At 35.2% G+C, this 19,397-nt stretch overlaps 1 protein-coding gene across 1 annotated transcript; it reads right to left on the bottom strand.

Annotated features, from left to right (window-relative positions):
* Positions 1-421: 421 nt before the first annotated feature.
* hmgxb3 (HMG box domain containing 3) lies at positions 422-19,268 on the bottom strand. Its single transcript, XM_084430596.1, has 21 exons — positions 18,855-19,268; positions 17,407-17,533; positions 17,143-17,317; positions 15,738-16,208; positions 15,490-15,585; positions 14,331-14,462; positions 13,302-13,591; positions 12,512-12,615; positions 12,346-12,429; positions 12,152-12,243; positions 11,191-11,289; positions 10,922-11,068; positions 9,838-10,127; positions 9,617-9,744; positions 8,463-8,588; positions 8,191-8,375; positions 7,729-7,948; positions 5,115-5,248; positions 4,790-4,909; positions 4,505-4,714; positions 422-3,457 (listed from the first exon to the last, which is right to left on the bottom strand). The coding sequence occupies exons 2-21, from the start codon at positions 17,529-17,531 to the stop codon at positions 2,963-2,965; spliced, it is 3,723 nt and encodes a 1,240-aa protein (XP_084286722.1). The 5' UTR covers positions 17,532-17,533; positions 18,855-19,268; the 3' UTR covers positions 422-2,962.
* Positions 19,269-19,397: the final 129 nt, after the last annotated feature.

Below are 19,397 nucleotides of genomic sequence, written 5' to 3'. Positions count from 1 at the left end.
TCATCATTTACTCACCCTCATGTTGTTCCAAACCTGTATGACTTTCTTTCTTCTGCTAAACACAAAAGAAGATATTTTAAAGAAGGTTGGTAATTAAACAGTTGCTGGTCCCCATTGACTTCCATAGTATTTTTTTTTCCTACTATGGAAGTCAATGGGGTCCATCAGTCGTGTGGTTACCGACTTTCTTCAAAATATCTTCTTTTGCTTTCAGCAGAAGAAAGAAAGTCATACAGGTTTGGAACAACATGAGGGTGAGTAAATGAGGACAGCATTTTCATTTTTGGGTGAACTATCCCTTTAAGAATTAGATATTTGTAAACTCCTCTTTGATCATTTGGTGTGAAGGAAATACATGTATATGGTGGAAATGTTTTAAGCTGAATGTCACGTTGTGTTCAAACTTTCTTACTTTCATCAAACATTGTGAAAAATCTGTGGTTTAACGTTTGCACTGGTTCTCAGAGCATATATTAGCATCGTAGCATCAGACACACACTGCCAGAGTAACTTTAGGTTGCTTAGAAAAATATGATTAACTTGATGTTTTCTTTCTCAAAGCACAAACTGCCATGTTTATGTTTATATTATATCTTTGTTTTTTTTTTTACATTTATAGTTGAATTATATGAGATTTCTCAATCAGAATGATGTCTTTTCTCAGTGTTTATCTACATGTATATTATCTAGAAGTTTATTAATAGTTTCCTTGATGCTCTCATTAATGAATTCTGCACCTTGGATATCTGCAGAGCTGTATATTTTTGTGTTTCTCGCTACTGAAAGCTACTAATAAAGCAGGAAAATGTCAGGTGATCTTGTTTTCATCAGTGAAAATACAGTTTATTGAGCGCGAGTGTGAGGTCACTCAATGCCAGCTGCTGCTCCAGTGATCAAGTCAAACACGAACTTCAATATCTCAGTCCGATTCTGTTAGGACAGATCAAAATGCACTCCGAATAAATACTGTAACATGTCAAAGAGTCTTTCTATGCATGAAAAAAGCTGTCAAAATATGAAATGAAAATAAATACTGTCGGTTTTCCACCTGTAGTGGGTTTCGCTTTTCTGTTTTCTTCTTATTTACAATCATTAACGTGTCAGAAGATCAGGATTCAGAGACACGCTGGGAGGTTAAGGAAAATGAGGCTGCCGGCGTCATTTACTCGCCCTCATGTCCTTCCAAACGTGTTTGTGTTTTTACACAAAAGTACATGTTCACGCTGCTCTTTTCCACACAATGAAAGTGAGTGATGATTTATACGGCCTTTAAAGCTTTAAAAAGCAACATACACAAAAAATGATATGTAGGTGTAAATTTTTAATTGCGTATAAAAATATCCATCCATTTGGATTTCACCGTTTTAACAAACTAATAAACTTAATGTAATGCATATTTCTCAGTCATACATGAATGGAACGGTCATGGTATAGTTTATTATTAACTAATTGCAACTATTTGATTTTTACTTCAATTATCATATTCGCAAAACGCATTTATCAGCATAAATCTGCTGATTGCGAAAATAATTAATTGAAAAGTAATTGAAAAGTAAAATACGGCTAGCTGTGGAACGAGCAATATTTAATTTTGTTAAAATTTCAGATAGAAACAAACTGTAAATATTAATAATAAATATATAAATATTTATCTTCATAAATAAATATGATGTATAAATACTAATATGGTTATTGTGTATTTAAATCACATTCACTTAAAGAAATGCAGTTTCATTCATTAATGAATGATAAAATGCATCACATTTTGTTAGTTAAACTAATTAACTGTATTTGTTAACACTGAAATCCAAACGGATTGAAATTGTATGATTTAAATATGTAAATCTTAAAGGGATAGTTCACCCAAATCTGTCATCATTTGTTGAACTAAAAAGAAGATATTTTGAAGAATATGAGCAACCGAACAGTTGTTTGGCCCCATTGACTTCCATAGTATGGAAAAATAAATAAACTCATACAGGTTTGAAACAACTGAATCTTAATTTTTGGGTGAACTGTCCCTTTAAGACAGGGTTTCTCAAACTCGGTCCTGGAGGGCCGCTGTCCTGCACAGTTTAGCTCCAACCCTGATCAAACACACCTGAGCAAGCTAATCAATGTCTTCAGGATCATAGATATCATATAAGGCTCGATGTCTCGTGCGCACTGCTGGCCAATGGAGGTCGACGTCCGCACGTGGCGGCCATCTTGCGACAGTGTACTCGCTCACTACTTCAATGGTGCATGTACTTTTAAATAACCATAACTTGCTCATTTTTCTACCGATTTTCAAACGGTTTGGTTTGTTATAAACATCAGAGATGTAGTTATGACACTGCATACATATGAAAAATTATAACATACATTTTCAAGCATTCGGAATTATAGCCACGTTAATAACGTTTGTAAGAAACCAAACCGTTTGTAAATCCGTCAAGATTTCAGCGAGATAAGAGGATTTGTGTGCGTGCTGATCACCTTAATGCACAGAGCACTGTCACAAGATGGCCGAACGATGATGCCGGAAGTGACTGCGCCATAAGACATCTAGCGTTTATATATGATATCTATGTTCAGGATCACTAGAAACTCACAGCTAGGTGTGTTTGATCAGGGTTGGAGCTAAACTGTGCAGGACAGTGGCCCTCCAGGACTGAGTTTGAGAAACCCTGCTTTAAGATTAGTATCTTGTATCATCACAGTAAATGTGTGCTGTATTCATGTTCTTCTGAAATCATAAGAGACTCTTGTTGTATGAAAAAGAGCTGCTTTAAAGATAATTTTGTGCTCCACATTTCCAGATTAAACACCAACAACAACAATGCAGGTGAATAAATAACGACAGAGTTTATTTCTGCATGAATTATTCCTCCCAGTTTCCGTTTCTCTCCACACCATCTCTTAAATAAAACCTGAAGTCATTTTCCAGGCACATTTCCGGCTTGTGTTTGTCGTCCCTGATTCAGTCGAGCATCACCTCCTCAAACACAAGTCCATCTGAGTGTTTGTCCAGTTCTTCTTCCTCCGGGTCAGTGTTGATCTGTGCCACCCCGAGCCTGTAGAGGGCGTCCCGGATCATCACCACCTCTCCCGGCTGGCACGCGCTCAACACCTCTGCGATCTGCTGGTTCACGATGTCTCTGCTGCTCAGGAAGTCCAGTAATCTGTTGTAGAGGTAGTAATACGCTGCGTTCTCGAACACTAGAGCCTTACGCCGGTCGCTGTTGCTGGTTTCACCCTCGGACTGGTCCCACATCTCGGAGACGAGGCCGGCGTAAGGCTCGAGCTCTTTGCAGAGGCTCATGGCGTGCTGGGCGTCGTGGGGGGAGTCGGGTCTGTCGGGTCGCACTATCCAGCGAGACGAGGATTTGGTGAGCGGGTGCAGATGAGGGTTTGATTCAGTTGCTGTGAGATCTAAGCTGTACGGTTGATCCTGAAGCTCCGAGCAGGACACGTACTGAGAAAGAGAAGAAGACAGCTGTGAGACTGACATGTTCAACAGACAATCAGTTGTTTTGAAATCTTTATCAGCACTTATACACAAAACAGCAGCTTTTTGGAAATAAATGGACTAATTTCTGATAATTTAATGTCATTCTTGGAGTTGTCAGTATATATATATATATAATAATAAATAATATAATAAATTCCTAAACATTTGAAATAAATATATGAGGGTTTAGGAATGAATATATTATATAAGATCAAAAAAGTTCATCCAAGTTGTCCTAAGACAAGAACGGGTATGTATAACTTTGACGAACGGTTTTGATCCACTTCAAATGTTGACTACTGTATTATTTCCTAAACCTTTGAAATAAATGCTTAAAATTATTTTACAATTTTAATTTCTTTTTTTTGCTTTTTTTGTTTCATTGAAGAAATCACAGCAGAATGACATAAAAAAATTAATTATAATAATAAAAATAAATGTTTTTAATAATTATGAAAAAATAATTATGATAATATTATCATCAAATTATACAATTACATTGGGTGATAATAATCAAAATAATTATTGTTATATTTATGTTTAAATATCTAAATAATTAATCAGTGTAATGTTTGGTAATTTAATGTCCTTTTTGGAGTTGTCACTCTAAGATGAAATAAAATTGTGTAGAATTTCTTAAAAATGTTAGGTTTTTTTTAATGAATAAATAAGGATGGATATATAATTTATTTCTTCCTAAACCTTTGAAATAAATGTTTAACAATTCTTTTACAATTTTAATTTCTTTTTTGCTTTTTTTGTTTCATGGAAGCAATGAATGACATTGGGATAAATAAATAATAATAATAATAAAAATAAATATGTTTTTAACTTTTTAATAATAATTATATAAAAATAATAATGCATTATGATGCATATATATATATATATATATATATATATATATATATATATATATATATATATATATATATTACACATATACTGTACTTAAAATATAAATAATAAAAAAAAAAAATTGTGTGTGATCTATTCCTTTAAATCTGTCACCTGTGGTGTTGTAGTGGGATCAGAAAAACATCCCTGATTCTTCTCCCACATCTGTGAGGCTAGTTCCGGGTATAATACGTCAGTGCAGAGCGCCACCTTCTGGGCACAGTCTGTGACGTACACCGGCGGCCAGAAGCGCGAGGACAGCAGCAGGTCCAGGTGATCTCGAGCGCTCTCTCTACGCACAATATACTTGGAGCCGCAAACCACCTGACCAGAGACCAGACATCAGCTCATCTGAACTCAGCATCATCACGAACGTTTATAAGAGTGAGTCCTGTGTACCTGATGAGGACAGACTTTACTGATCTTGCCTGCCGTCATGAGCGCTTGTGGCTGACGTCCCGTCCAGAGTCCGTTTTGTGTTTGTGAATACAGCAAAGACACCGACTCCAGCAGCCCGTCCTGTCAAACCAAACCAGAAGCCCATTCTCTACATGTTTTAAATGCTTCTTTCAGTTGTCACTATGAAATAAAGTTCTTTATTTATTTTTTTTATTGTAAAAATGCAGAAAGTTTTCTGTTAGGCTTAAGTTTTTAATAATTAGCTCAGTATATAAGCAATAGAAGTTTATGAAATATTCCCATCTAGACGTGTTTTGCCGTGTACTTTTGCACTGTCTTCTGCAGGAGGAATCCCACATTTTTCCAGCACGTCCCTGAGCTCCTCTTCACTGTGCAGATCCATCCGATCGGGAATCAGAAGACCCTCGTGGATCAGACGCACCAGGGCTGACGGGTCCCCTGAAACACGCGCACACACACACACACACACACACACACACACACACACACACACACACACACACACACACACACACACACAGAATGATGCTTAAATCAAGCTATAAGCTTTCAGGTCACAGCTTTTAGGAATCAGACACTTCACCTTTCGCCTTTATTTTTATAGCGCTTTATACAATATTAGATTTTTTCAAATCAGCTTCACAGAAAAAAACAGGAAAATAGCCAAATTAATGATGCAAACTTCATCGGATAAGAGACTACAGAAGACAATAGTCATTATTCAGCTCGAGTCAGCTGATTCATGTTGATTCAGTTCAATAACTGTGAAGAAATCACAGTTCGATGTTGCAAAAAGAACTGATAAGAAGAATGTAAAATGTATACCTTGAAATGCAATGCAAGTCGCTTTGGATAAAAGCGTCTGCCAAATGCATAAATGTAAATGTAAAAGTCGAGTGAACTATAAAGCAAGACACTTCTCCCTTCTTGTGCTCTTCAGTCATTCTGGACCGAATTTCTTGTTGTCGTTTTTGTTACTTTATCTGAATGGTACGAAACTTGGTAAACTTGCTATGTGAACACAAAAAAAAAAAAAAAAAAAATCATGGACATGATTTGAAAAGGTTAAATGGTTCTGAAAAAAATAGTCACATCGCATTGGAAATGAATGGGAAACGTTTTCACCTAGTGGAAACGTTTGGTACTGCGACCAAACAAAATCTTACTGAAGGATATCAAGCTCAAATTTGGGAAACAACTTGTTTAGATTTATGGCTTTGATTTTCTCGCAGTTTTAGAGTAAAACTTGTTTTGGAAAATATATATTTCATATTTAAATTTTAAATTTGACAATAAACGTAAAATTCTATAACTTTTTACGTTCACTTTTTTAAAACCTTTTTTTTCACTTTAGCAATAATCTATGGAAGCTTGTTTCCGCCACAAAATAAAACATTTTAAAAGATAATTTCGACTTTTTATCTCACAATTGCGAGTTTACATCTCGCAATTCTGACTTTATTTCTCAGAATTGCGAGATATAAAGTCAGAATTGCGTGAAATAGTCGCAATTGCGTGTTATAAAGTCAGAATTGCGAGATATAAAGTCAGAATTGCGAGATATAAAGTCAGAATTGCGTGAAATAAACTCGCAATTGCGTGTTATAAAGTCAGAATTCTGACTTTTTTTCTCGCAATTGCGACTTTATATCACGCAATTCTGACTTTATAACACATAATTGCGAGTTTATATCCCGCAATTCTGACATCTTTTCTCCGAATTGTGAGATATAAACTCACAATTATGAGATATAAAGTCCAATTCTAAGGGAAAAAAAGACCGGACTTTTTTTTTTTTTACCTCAGAATAGTTTGTATCTCACAATTCTGACTTTATAACACGCAATTGCGACTTTATATCATGCAATTCTGACTTTATATCTCCCAATTGCGACTTTATTTCTCAGAATTGCGACTTTATATCTCCCAATTGTGACTTTATTTCTCAGAATTGCGACTTTATATCTCACAATTGCGACTTTATTTCTCAGAATTGCGACTTTATATCTCACAATTCTGACTTCATATCTCGCAATTGCGACTTTATTTCTCAGAATTGCGACTTTATTTCTCACAATTCTGACTTCATATCTCGCAATTGTGAGAAAAAAAAAGTCACAATTCTGACTTGATATATCGCAATTGTGAGAAAAAAAGTCGGGTTTATTATTATTAAATCGCAATTATTATTATTTATTTATTATTCAGTGGCGGAAACAAGCTTCCATAATAATCTGCCAAGTGTAAAAAAAAAAAAACAAAAAAAAAAACTTAAACCCAAAAATGAACATTTTGTCATTATTTACTCACCCTCATGTCGTTCCGAACCCGTAAGACTTTCGTTCATCTTCGGAACACAAATGAGGAGATTTTTGATGAAATTTGAGAGCTTTCAGTCCCTCCATTGGGAGCAACGCAATTTACACATTTAAGGTTCAGAACAATAGGAAAGACATCATTAAAGTAATCCATGTGACTCCAGTGGTTTAACCTATATAGAGGTAAATTATGTTTTTTTACGCAAACAAAGCACTTCATAAAATTGAGGTTAAACCGTTGCTCCTAGTGGAGGGACTGAAAATTCTCAGATTTCATCCAAAAGAATGAACGAAGGTCTGACGGGTTTGGACTGACATGAGGGCGAGTAATTAATGACAGAATTTTCATTTTTGGGTGCACTATCCCTTTAAGTCTGCGCTCCAAAGCATTCAAGATTTATGAAAGTTTAAGTTGAAAACGTCATTTTCAGGTCTACGCTCAAAAAGTGAATAAATGTAATAACTATTGCATAAATATACTTTAGTATCAAACAATATAAAAAAAAAAAACATTATCAAACTAAAATATAGTACATTCATTTCATTTAAATAGTTTTTTAACACGAGCAGCAGCAGAGGATTGAACACGTGTGTCTGTACCTCTGTGTTGAGTGTCAGAGGCGATCTTGTCCTTCTCCGTGTTGATGGCCACCGTGCTCCTCATGAGCGGAGGGATGAACGGGGCGATGATGGAGGCGTCGAAGCGTGTGAGAGGAACACTGGAGGGAAACACCGCCTGCTCCAGCGCCTCGTTCTCCATCGTCAGCCAAAACTCATCGACGTGCACCTCATCCGGTGCCTGGAAATCAGGCCACGTGAACTACAACACCCGTGACACCAGTGTTCATTTACTGAGAGTTTTAGACTATCACAGTGTTTTTTTTTGTTTTTTTTCATATTTTAATTGTCGTCATTTTATATGCTTTTGTCATTTTTATTAGTTTGTTCTGTTCAGCTTTAATTTATATTTATTTTAGTTTGAGTAATTTTAGTGCTTCAACATGAACTTATTTATGATTCATTTTCATTTTGAGTTTGTAAATGTTACTTCATTGGCGTTACCTCCACGTTTTTGAGCAGTAAAGTGTTGTTGGAGTTGCGTTGCGCGATCTCCAGTTTGGGTGCGATGCCACACACACCACAGATCATGTCGTTGTAGTCTCGAACCGTCAGACACTCAAACGCCCAGTAACCGCTGCAGAACAGATCCTGAACATGTGACACCTGCTCCGAGCTCAACACAGCGTCTGCACGAGACACAAAGAGGCACGGTAAACTTCACGCACACGTGCGGTGTGTGAGAGATGAAGATGATGATGATGATGATGAAGCACCTGTTAGTGAGTGGTTGATTAAACTGAGAGCAGCATGTGCAGGTTCGTCTCCCAGTCTGATCTGATGTCTCATCTTAAAGAACAAATCCAGCGTCACCAGCAGTTTATTGCCAACATTAAACACACCTGAGAAACACACAAACACACAGAACCTGCAGTAATACATGTTGCATTGTCAGAGTTACGAGAGACGATACAGCACAGTGTTATTTCAGTATCATTCAGATAGCATTATAGTTTTTATTTTGAAAGAGTTTTTATTTTCATATTTCCTGTTTTCTTTTTCATTTAAGTTAAACTTTTAGTCATTTTGTAGTGCGTTTGTATTAGGTTTTGGTTTTTAAAATATGTTTTTTTTTATATATTTTTTTATATGTCTATAGATTTATCAATTTTTATTTTATTCTGAATTAGTTTTTATTTTATTTTAATTCAAGTTTTAACAATTTTGTGTTTCTGTTATTTTTATTATTATTTCTAATTGTCTATATAGTTTGTATTTTATTTTTCATCTTAATTTTAATTAGTTTTGGTCATTTTGCGGAGTTTTGTCATTTTTATTAGTTATTTTACTAAAAATATATGTATAAATAGTTTAATTAATTTCTATTAATTTTTATTTTATTCTGAATTAGTTTTTATTTTATTTTTATTTTAGTTAAAGGTTTGTTAATTTTGGTTTGTTTTCTGTCATTTTTATTATTATTTTTAATCGTCTATATCGTTTTTCTAGATTTTTATTTTATTTTGAATTAGGTTTTATTTTCATATTTTCGTTTTCATTTTAATTCTAGTTAAAGTTTTAGTAATTTTTTGTTTGTGTAATTTTTTATATATATATATATTAGTTATTTTAATACATGAAAATGAAATTGAGAATTTTTTTCCATGAAAAACGCTTCCATGGCAGCTAGCTGTTTTAGCTAGTTTTACTTAACTATACGGTAATAACCCTGAGTGATTACCACAAACTGTCATATTCTACGGTCTGTTACTTAAGACAAAAGCTTAGGATAAAAGAGTCTGGTCTGACAAAAGCATAAATGAACATGACAAACTACTTTCATGGCAAAGTAAAAGTTTTAAACTAATATTTTAAAACAAATTACTTTAAGTATATTTAAACAAGAAAATGTGTGTGTGTGTGTGTTTACCTGGATGTAGGTCTGTGAAACTGTGTATCGCCAGACACTGGAGATTGGTACAGACCTTCAGCTGCAGAGTGACGGGACGAATTACACGATCCGTCAACAACCAGCAATCCTCCAAACCTGCGACTGAACTAAACAACGCAAAACAACAACACAACATGAGAATCTCCCAGCGATTCCACCCATTCCTCCAGCACACCCCCATGCGGTGCGGTTCCTCTCACCCCGGGTCTCCTCTGAACAGTGCGCACTGACACAGACTGCAGTGTGTGGCCGCAGACTCGTAGAAGCTGGGCCAGCCGCTGCTCTCCTGCGTGTGTTTCTCTTCCTCTAGGCTGTTGAGCTCGTGAATGAGTCTGAACACGTCCTGAAGTTCACTCTCGCTCTCCGGGAACTGCAGACACGAGCGCAGGAGGCTGACGGTGGAGTGACGCTGATGCTCTTTCTGAGACCCGCTCAGAGCCTGAGACCAGTCCAACAGAAGAGCAGAACTGGACACATCCTCAGCGCACGGCTGGAACACATACACACACACACACTCATTAGTGTGGGACTCATCAGGGAAAACACCATTTTAGTTGCGCTGTATTATAGACATACAGTCAAACCAAAAATTATTCAGACACCAGATATCATTTTTGATATGTTTTACTAGTGGGTGCAGGACACTATAGTTCATTTATGTAAGTGAGGAGAGCAAAATAAAGTAAAATGTGAAATATTATACCCAAAAATCCTTCATACAGTGACTACCAGTAACATTTATAAAAATTTGGGACCAAAATGATTCAGACACTTTGACCTGTCCATGTTTTGCTGAAGTGTGTTTTCTTTAATTGCTAATGCGACATTTTTACACCACAGACTAAACAAAATGAAGCATTGCTTGGTGATTGGTTGAGCTAAACTGGTATTATCTAATTGTGAAGATTAATTTAACAGCTGACAGATATTCAGCATAATTCATGTGTGAGACCGTCTGACAGAAGGACGGACAAAACCAGTCAGATATCAACAGATTTGATAACTCTGAGTTCTTGTCATATTTTATTACCATTTTCTAAACTATAGCGAATAAACTGTGATAATGTGAGAAATGCTGAAGGTGTCTGAATACATTTTAGTTTGAATGTACATTCACAATGCCAAACTCCAACAGTCCACCAAGAGTGAACTAAAACATGTTCACTTCTTGAAATGAAAGAAACATTGCCAAACTCTTACTGCAAACGATGCATTAATTAATGCTACTTAAATAACTTTAATAAAGCGACTGGTTCTGGTAGATACGGTGTGCCTGAAACGAACCGTGAGTTTGTTTTTCTTGACGTGTTTGTTGGCGAGCTCGCAGCCACAGGTCGGACAGTGTTGAGGTTTGTGTCTGTTTTTATAGACGTAATCACACGCCGGATTCTTACAGCGACCTCGACCTCTCGCTGTAGACAACCCCAGAGCCTGAAGAACACACACACACACACACACACACACACACACACACAGCACTAGTAATCTGATGATCACAGTTATCATAGGAAAACACAGAAGATGTTGAAGAGTGTGTGTTCTGTAACACTAACTAGGGAGGATCCGGCGCTCCTCTTGAAGGGCACCATGGAGAGGATCTTCACACCGTTGTCTGTGATGATGTACTGGTTACTGCTGACCGTCAGCGGCTTCTACAATCACACCGGCAAACACATTTACATTCTATCACACACACCAATTTCAGATTATTATTATCATCATTATTATCATGTCAGATTATTATTAATATATATATATATTCTTTCTGTTGTAGTTGTTTTTATTTATTTTTTATTCTCTGTATTTTACTATTATTATTATTATTATTGTTGTTGTTGTTTTTATTATTGTTGTTGTTTATTATTGAATTGTTACTATCATTATTGCTATTTTTATTATTCTAGATTAAAGTATTATCTCAGATTATTATTATTATTATTATTATTGTTTTTTTTGTTTTCTTACAGGTTATTTTATTGTTGTTGTTATTATTATTATTATTATTCACTCCTATCATTATTATTATTTTAATGTTACTGTTATTATTATTGTTCATATTTTTCTTTGTATCCTTGTTTTTCTTGTTTTTGTTTTTATCACTTTATTCTTTCAGAATATTTGCATTATTATTACTTTGTATTGCTTTAATAATTATTATTAATATTACTATAATATTTTTTTCTTCTCTCAGATTATTTTTATTCTTATCGTTTATATTATTATTACTATTTTGTACTGTTACTGTTGTTATTATTGTTAATATTTTTCTCTTTCTCAGGTTATTACTTATTCTTGTTCTTACTTTATGCTGTCTTAATATTTTTATTATTATTTTGTATTTTTGTTGTATTTTGTATTGTTAATTTTATTATTAATGTTATTTTTATTATTTTCCTTGTTGTTTTTAATACTTTATTATTCTCTCAGATTATTATTATGAACATTACTATAGTTATTATTACTATTATTATTATTATTGTTCTCATCTCAGAGTGTTGGGTACAGCAATCTCACCTGTTCTAAGGCACTGGGTGTGATCATGTGACCCAGCTGTTTGAGGGTGCTGGGCTTCAGACCGGTCATGTGTTCACTGGGTGACGGTTTCACTGCAAACACAACATATCACAACTAATAGAGTCAACAATGAAGATAAGATGAATGCAACCCAACAGAAATATCATTAGATCACTCCTTGGTGTTTGACTCACCAGCTCTGATGATATTCGTGTCAGTTTTGACTTTATCAGGGGGGACCGTGATCCACTGCACCACTGTGGACTGGCCAGACACATCTATGAGAGAAAGGCTGCATGTAAACATCAGATGCAGTTCATTTACAGATTCATTAGTGCTTTTAAATGACGGCGGACTCACTGTTGTGGGCGGGTGCTGGAAGGATAGCTCGTATCCGGCGTTTCTGAACCACACTGCTGTGTTTCTCTCTCGCGACAACCTGAATATGCCCACCACCCAACGCTCTGAAGCACACGACACCAAACACACACATTAGAGAGTCGCAGTGAATGAGGAAGACAAAGATGATCAAACATGCATTACTTGTGCCGTTCACATTGTATGCAAACAGTACACCGTATGCAATAATATACATTTCATACAGTAATGTGCTACACTGTAGTTAAATCATCTCATAGCAAGTGTCCAGTTATCAGTTATTTCGCATTTTTAATCAAATTCTTTTGTGTTAAAATTGATTAAATAATGAGTCAAGAAATAGATGCTAATGTTCATGTCACACTCAAAATTTAAACTGAAAACAAAAACTATTAAATATTGTTTTCGGGTCAATGCAGTGAAGCAGACACAAAAATATATATAAATATTACATGAAAAACTTAAAAAAAAACTTTAAAATTTGAATTTTAAATGAATCATTTTACATTTCAGTTTTAGTTTTTAAATCATTTTAATCCTTCAGCCAATTTAAGCTAAATAAAATAATAAAGAAATAGACATTTTAAAAACTAATAGAAATGATATAAGCACATTAAAATTACTAAAACGAAGTAAAATGAAAATTTAAAATATAAAAAGAAACACAAATTCATAATAAATAATGTTGTAAAGTGCAGATTTTGTTCAATATAGCCGGTCATCCCGGTATTCTGCAGTAAGAGTGTGAGAAGTGTGTGATTGAGTTTCTTACAGGACCGCAGTGTGTTCAGCATCAGATCTGTTGACACCAGCGCCATCAGGTGTTTGAGGAGCTGACACTGCATTCATCCGCTCTCTCTTTCTACGGCTCACCCTGCGGACAGCAGCGGTCCCGCCGTCCTCGGCTTTATCTGAAGAGCTTCTCTGAGGAATAACGGACGCGCTCGTGTGTTCTGTGTCTTTGGACGACGTCTCATCGGGGTCTGTCACGTGATCTGGAGGCTTGGAGTCGTCACACTGTTTTGCTGAAGACGGGTCTCTTTTAACTGAGCTTCTCTTAGCCTGTAAAACAGGGAAATACAACTTGGTTTAAATTCCTCTATCTTTATGATTATAATCAGAAATTAATATTTAAGCACAAAAGCCACATATTTCAGTTCAGGAAGTTTAAAAGAACCGTTTTCTGTTCTAATATATTTTAAAATGTAATTTATTCCTGTGATCAAAGCTGAATTTTCAGCATCATTACTTCAGTGTCACATGATCCTTCAGAAATCATTCTAATATGATGATTTGATGCCCAAGAAACCTTTTATGATTATTATCAATGTTGAAAACAGTTGTGCTGCCTTACATTTTTGTAGAAACTGTGAGACACTACCATTCAAAAGTTTGGGGCAAGTAATTAATAGTAATTAATACTTTTATTCAGAAAGAACGCATTAAAATGTTTGAGCATCAAATCATCATATTAGGATGATTTCTGAAGGATCATGTGACACTGAAGACTGGAGTTATGATGCTGAAAATTCAGCTTTGATCACAGGAATAACAGTTTATATATATATATTTATATATATATATATATATATATATATATATATATATATATATATATATATTTTTTTTTTTTTTTTTTTTAATAAATGCAGCCTAAGTGAGCAGAAGAGACATAAAAAAAACCACAATATGGATGTTTAGGATTTTTAACTGTATGCTTTGATCATCTATTGTATGAATGTATTTGAATGAGTATCGACCACCACTAAGCTTGACTCATAGCACAGGTTTGAGGACTCACTGCTGCGACCCACTTCCCCCCGAGGTGTTGTCCACAGTCAGGGCACTGGGGCGGTTTGTGACGGGTGACGTATGAAAACACACACCCGGGTGTGGTGCAGTTGCCCCGTCCTCTCCGTGTGTATTTGATGGGCTGAGAACAGACACACGTGTGAGAGTTACAGAACATAAACTGACCTTTTCATTTCATGCATTGTGCACAGAAAACTGGACTGCGGGTTTATTATATATGAACAAAACATGTATTTAAAAGGCAGTGGAGTAATATAATGCTTCTGAGGAAGAGATTTGTATAAATATTGTATTACTTATTGTTTTTGCTGATGCAGTATTGTGACAATAAAGGAAAAACACATTCAATGTGTATACACAACAACAAACAAGCATTTTTTTTTATTATTATCATTATTTATTATTATTATCATTTTTTTTATTATTAATTTAAATTATACAAATTAAATCAATAAAGAAATATATTACTATTGGATTAATACTATTACTGCCAGTTTGTAAAAAAAAAAAAAGTATTATTATTATTGTTTACTTCTTTTTTGTTTTTATCTTTTAAATTATAAAAATTAATTCAATAAAGCAATATTTTACTATTACATTAATAGTATTACTGCAAGATAACATAGTATTTAATAATTATTATTATTATAAAAATTATAATTTATAATTAAAATTACAATAAAAATCAATAAAGAAATATATTGCTATTGTATTAATACAATTACAGTAAAAAAAAAAAAAAAAAAAAAAAGTATTTAATAATAATAATCATTTTAATTTACCGAACAACAATAACATTACAATACTAAGATTTATGTCTATATTAAACCATGCAGCCTTTATTTTGTAGAAAAACATCAGGGAGAATTTTAAAGCTTCTCTTTTGTCAGCAACAGATTTATGAATGATGATCTCATTCTCAAATACACGTTATCAGCCACTCAAACTCAGAGCAGAGGCAGAGATGAAGTTTGTGTGGAGAAGCATTTCCACGAGCCCCGGAAACACATCCCGGAAGCAAGCAATCCATGCATGAAAGAAATGCATTTGAAAAAGCCATTTTTTCCCTTTTATTACTTCTCGGGTATGAAAATACGGAAATCTGTATGAATAGGTAAACATCACATCTCTGCAGATGATTTACTGACCAGTTTAAAGGAGGGTTTGGGTTCTGGTTTCATAGCGCTCATTAACGGAAACATCATTATTGGGCTGGCCGTGCTGATCACTTTATTCTCGAGGCCCTGAGAAACACATGGCACAGAATAAATATTAATCATTTTGAAAAAAAAATTCTAACTAAAGCTGTACATTCATTAGTTTAGCTAATCAAGGCTCCTTCATTCATGTGCTTTATGTTTCAATGTGAATGTTGCAGTGATGATTGACAGCCCACCTGATTGGGTATTATGGCAACTAGATGAGTGGCATCTGCTTTGATCTGAGGCATCAAAGCCCCGCCCTCCATTCCATTCTCTATCGCTATGCCAACGTCACCGTAAGACACTCGAGACTCCTCCCTCTTCATCAGCAGAGTAACAGCTTTGTGACCGTCCTGCCTAAGACTCGTCAGTCTGTCACTGGGATTGTGGGACGCGGTTGTGTCCTCACTGAGCGCCTCGATGGCGATGCACTGCTCCGAGAGCTCCACCTCACTGCCCAGAGTCATGGGGGACACCAGAGGCTCCTGAGCGGGGCCCCGAGGGGCTCCATCCACCGCCCCGTCCGTGAGGGCATCCATGTCGCTCTCGCCCTCGGCCCGCTCTCCTCCCGCAGAAGTCTTGGGCAGGAGCACATAATTCGCCCTCGGGAGGATCTTGCGGAAACCTGGGACGTCCTGAGACGACGCAGCTGCTGATTGGCTGCTCTGTGAAAAGAGACGTAAAATTTATGGTCATAATTTTTTATTAAAAAAATTATTATACATATACATATATATATACACATATATATATATATATATATATATATATATATTATTTATAAATTATATATATATTTTAATATTTTAAATATCTCACACTTAAATGTATTATAAATCTAAAGACTATATATATACAATTTTCAGGTGAATTTATATATATATATATATATATATATCAAAAATTAACCTGAAAATTGTTATATATATATATACATACGTACATACATACACATATATATATATATACAAACTTAAAAATGTATAATAAATCTAGAAATTATATACACGCACATATTGTTTAAATGACAATTAAATTGAATCTAATCTAATTAATTAAAAAGAAAATAGGCCTAATTTTCAATATATACTTAAGTGAAAACAATTTGACAAATTAAAAACTAAAAATGTACCATTCTTATTTTTTTACGGAACACTGTAGTATTTATTATATGATGCATCTGTGCACATTATTATTAGTTTTTAATTCATGCGCCTACTAATCTTTAATAAAAACATCTTCTCCTCCCTCTTGCAGCTCATCTCTTCTCTTCTCTTCTCTGATGATGTGTTTACTGGCGTGAGGGCGGGGCGACCTGTCACTCACATGAGCTCCACCAATAGCAAACCACAACCATCCAATCAATTCCCTACGGACAAAATCCTGCCCAACATTTATTCTTGACCGAGTTTTTATACATCATAATAGAGAAGAAAAGACTTCCGTTTCATGCTGATTTTAACGTCAGATTAGATGACATTAAAATGTAAAAACGTATAGACAAATGTCATGGAATTAACCATATTTAGCTATGCAGTTAACTTCCACCGCCCTGGCTGAAATTCATTTACATTGGTCTTCTCAAAGTGACAGACTTACAGGGTCGACGCCGTCTTTCTCCATGCGCGCTCTCTCCAGGTAATAACCTCGATCCGCCACGTTCAGCCTCTTCCAGCTGTCGCTGATGCATTTGTTGATCTCCGACTGCGGCAGATCGGGATGCTCCTGCTGAACGCTCTGATGCACGTCAAAGTAGTAGAGCAGGTACGCTGACCTGTGACAGCAGACAGGCTGTTAGAGCAGCTCAAACAACTACAGATGTTAACGCTTCTCCCGCCTTCAGCTTTCTCCATGAGGGTCTACCTGGGCTTCTTGGGTTTGTCGGAGTTCTCCATGCTGCTTTTGCTCTTGCGTTTCTTCTTGGGCGAAGGAAGCTCCAGAAGCGTGTAGCAGCTCTCCACCTCCATCTCTCCATAAATGGCCTCCATCTCTAGGAGAAATAGAGAAAGAGAATAAAAGAAAAATGTCAAAATGTTTCAATTCAAGCCTTTAACAGTGTTTTTTTGTATTACCAAAAAAATTTAAAAGGTATAATTTAAAACTGTTCACCAGATTTATCCTGTACGGCTGGTGATTGCAAGGTTTTTGACTTGAAAACATTGCACTGTGTACATTTATTTTATGATTGTATTTAATATTTTGGTGTGATTTGACTTTTATTTTGTTAAATGCTACTCAGGGAAAAGATGTGTTATGTTTCTATGATATTGATGCTGAATTTAAAATGTGGTATATTATAAATGTATGTAGTATATATATGGAAAATTCTTTATCCGGGAATTTTCTTTATAAATGTAACGGGCATCACAAAAACCTTCTTTTACTTATTTTAAAATAAAAATAGGTCACTACCTTCATTAACAGCAACAAGAAATAACGAAATAAAGACTGTAAATTACTGCAAAGCCTTAAATCTATCCTTTGACCGATGTGTGTTAACATGTGTGTTATTTGCTTATCAAGATGCAGATATAGCATTTAGTATGTTTTTTTGTTTTTTTATTCTTCTATTATTATTCTTGTGTTTATCTCGAACTGAAATAATTCAAATGTAATTAATATGAATTATGCAATTCAAGGTGTGTAGTGAACTTTAATAATAAATAAAACAGAAGCAGGATTTCAATAATTTTGATTCAGGAATCAATATTTTATTGCCAACCCTTTTTTGGTTGGAAATGTGTTTGCACCATGCCTACAAATAGACTAAAGAGACAGATTATAAATAAATAAACAAATATTACTTTTTTTTTTTAAAGACAATCATTGGTATTTTTCTTTTTGCAAAATATATTTTCTTCAGTTTTATTTTTCATTTTGGAGTGAAATATCCATGTTTACATGCTCTTTACGGGTCTCCTGAAATTCCTTATATGATCCTAACGGACTTCAGAGAATACTATAGTATTACTATAGTACATATACAAGACATGGTGCTACCACGGTACGTGTATGCACTGTTAGCATTAGTTACACAGCTGGAACAGATGCAGGTAAACAACAAAAACGTTTGAACAACATCACGTGACACTACTCAACAGCTTCATATAAAAATATATACGCATATATGATTTTAACTACAGTTTATTTACATAAAGCCGCGGCTAAAGTGCTTAAAGAGTGTATGCAGACATGTCAGAGTGTGTTTTATTCCCTCCCGTCACCGTGTGTGTGTGTGTGATGTCGGTTGTTGTTGAGTGCTGATACTGACTGACTGCGGCCAATGAGCGCGTGTCTTATTGAAGCCTTACCTGAATGAGCGCAGGATCGGTCCAAATCCAGCCGAATCTCTCAGCATAACACCGGTAAAGCCGCGGGATCGGGGATCTGGATCATGTGTGTGTGGGGAGTGTGAGAGCTCAGAGCTGAGCCGGTGTTTTAGCGTGTGTTTCCTGCAGAATAGTGCCGTAAAAATGGCGGAGGAGAGATCAGATGAACGACTGGAGGCCCAATGAGAGTTTGATCTACAGCGTTTCCAACTGAATAGAGTACGAGCTTTATTTTGCCCTTGTGTTTAAGCGATATTTATTTTTACACTATTTCAGGTCTGGTACATATATGTAAAAACTAAGACGCAAATAGAAATCAGCCCCTACAATCTCAACTGCATTATGCCGTAAAGAGGAACGACAGTGATTGGTCAATCATGAACAGCGATTAGAAAAGTAACAGGTTGCACGTGACAATCGTCGTTCTGTAAATAACACTGAGAAATTTGAATAGATATTGATTATTTAATTATTATTATTATTATTATTTTTTGCACTGTTTAGTTGTTCTGTTGTATGTTTGTA

This window comes from Rutilus rutilus (genome assembly GCF_951802725.1).
Source record: "Rutilus rutilus genome assembly, chromosome: 14".
Lineage (NCBI taxonomy): Eukaryota > Metazoa > Chordata > Actinopteri > Cypriniformes > Leuciscidae > Rutilus > Rutilus rutilus.
Note: the sequence above shows the minus strand (reverse complement) of the source record. Positions and strands in the feature narration are given on the sequence as shown.

Excerpts from the sequence above, each read along its gene's own strand:
- hmgxb3 (XM_084430596.1), bottom strand. The coding sequence starts at position 17,531 with ATGGAGGCCATTTATGGAGAGATGGAGGTGGAGAGCTGCTACACGCTT. Across the intron at positions 15,586-15,737 it reads TTGCCATAATACCCAATCAG|GGCCTCGAGAATAAAGTGAT; the intron begins GTGGGCTGTCAA and ends TGTGTTTCTCAG. Across the intron at positions 12,430-12,511 it reads TCCAGCACCCGCCCACAACA|ATGTGTCTGGCCAGTCCACA; the intron begins GTGAGTCCGCCG and ends TTTCTCTCATAG.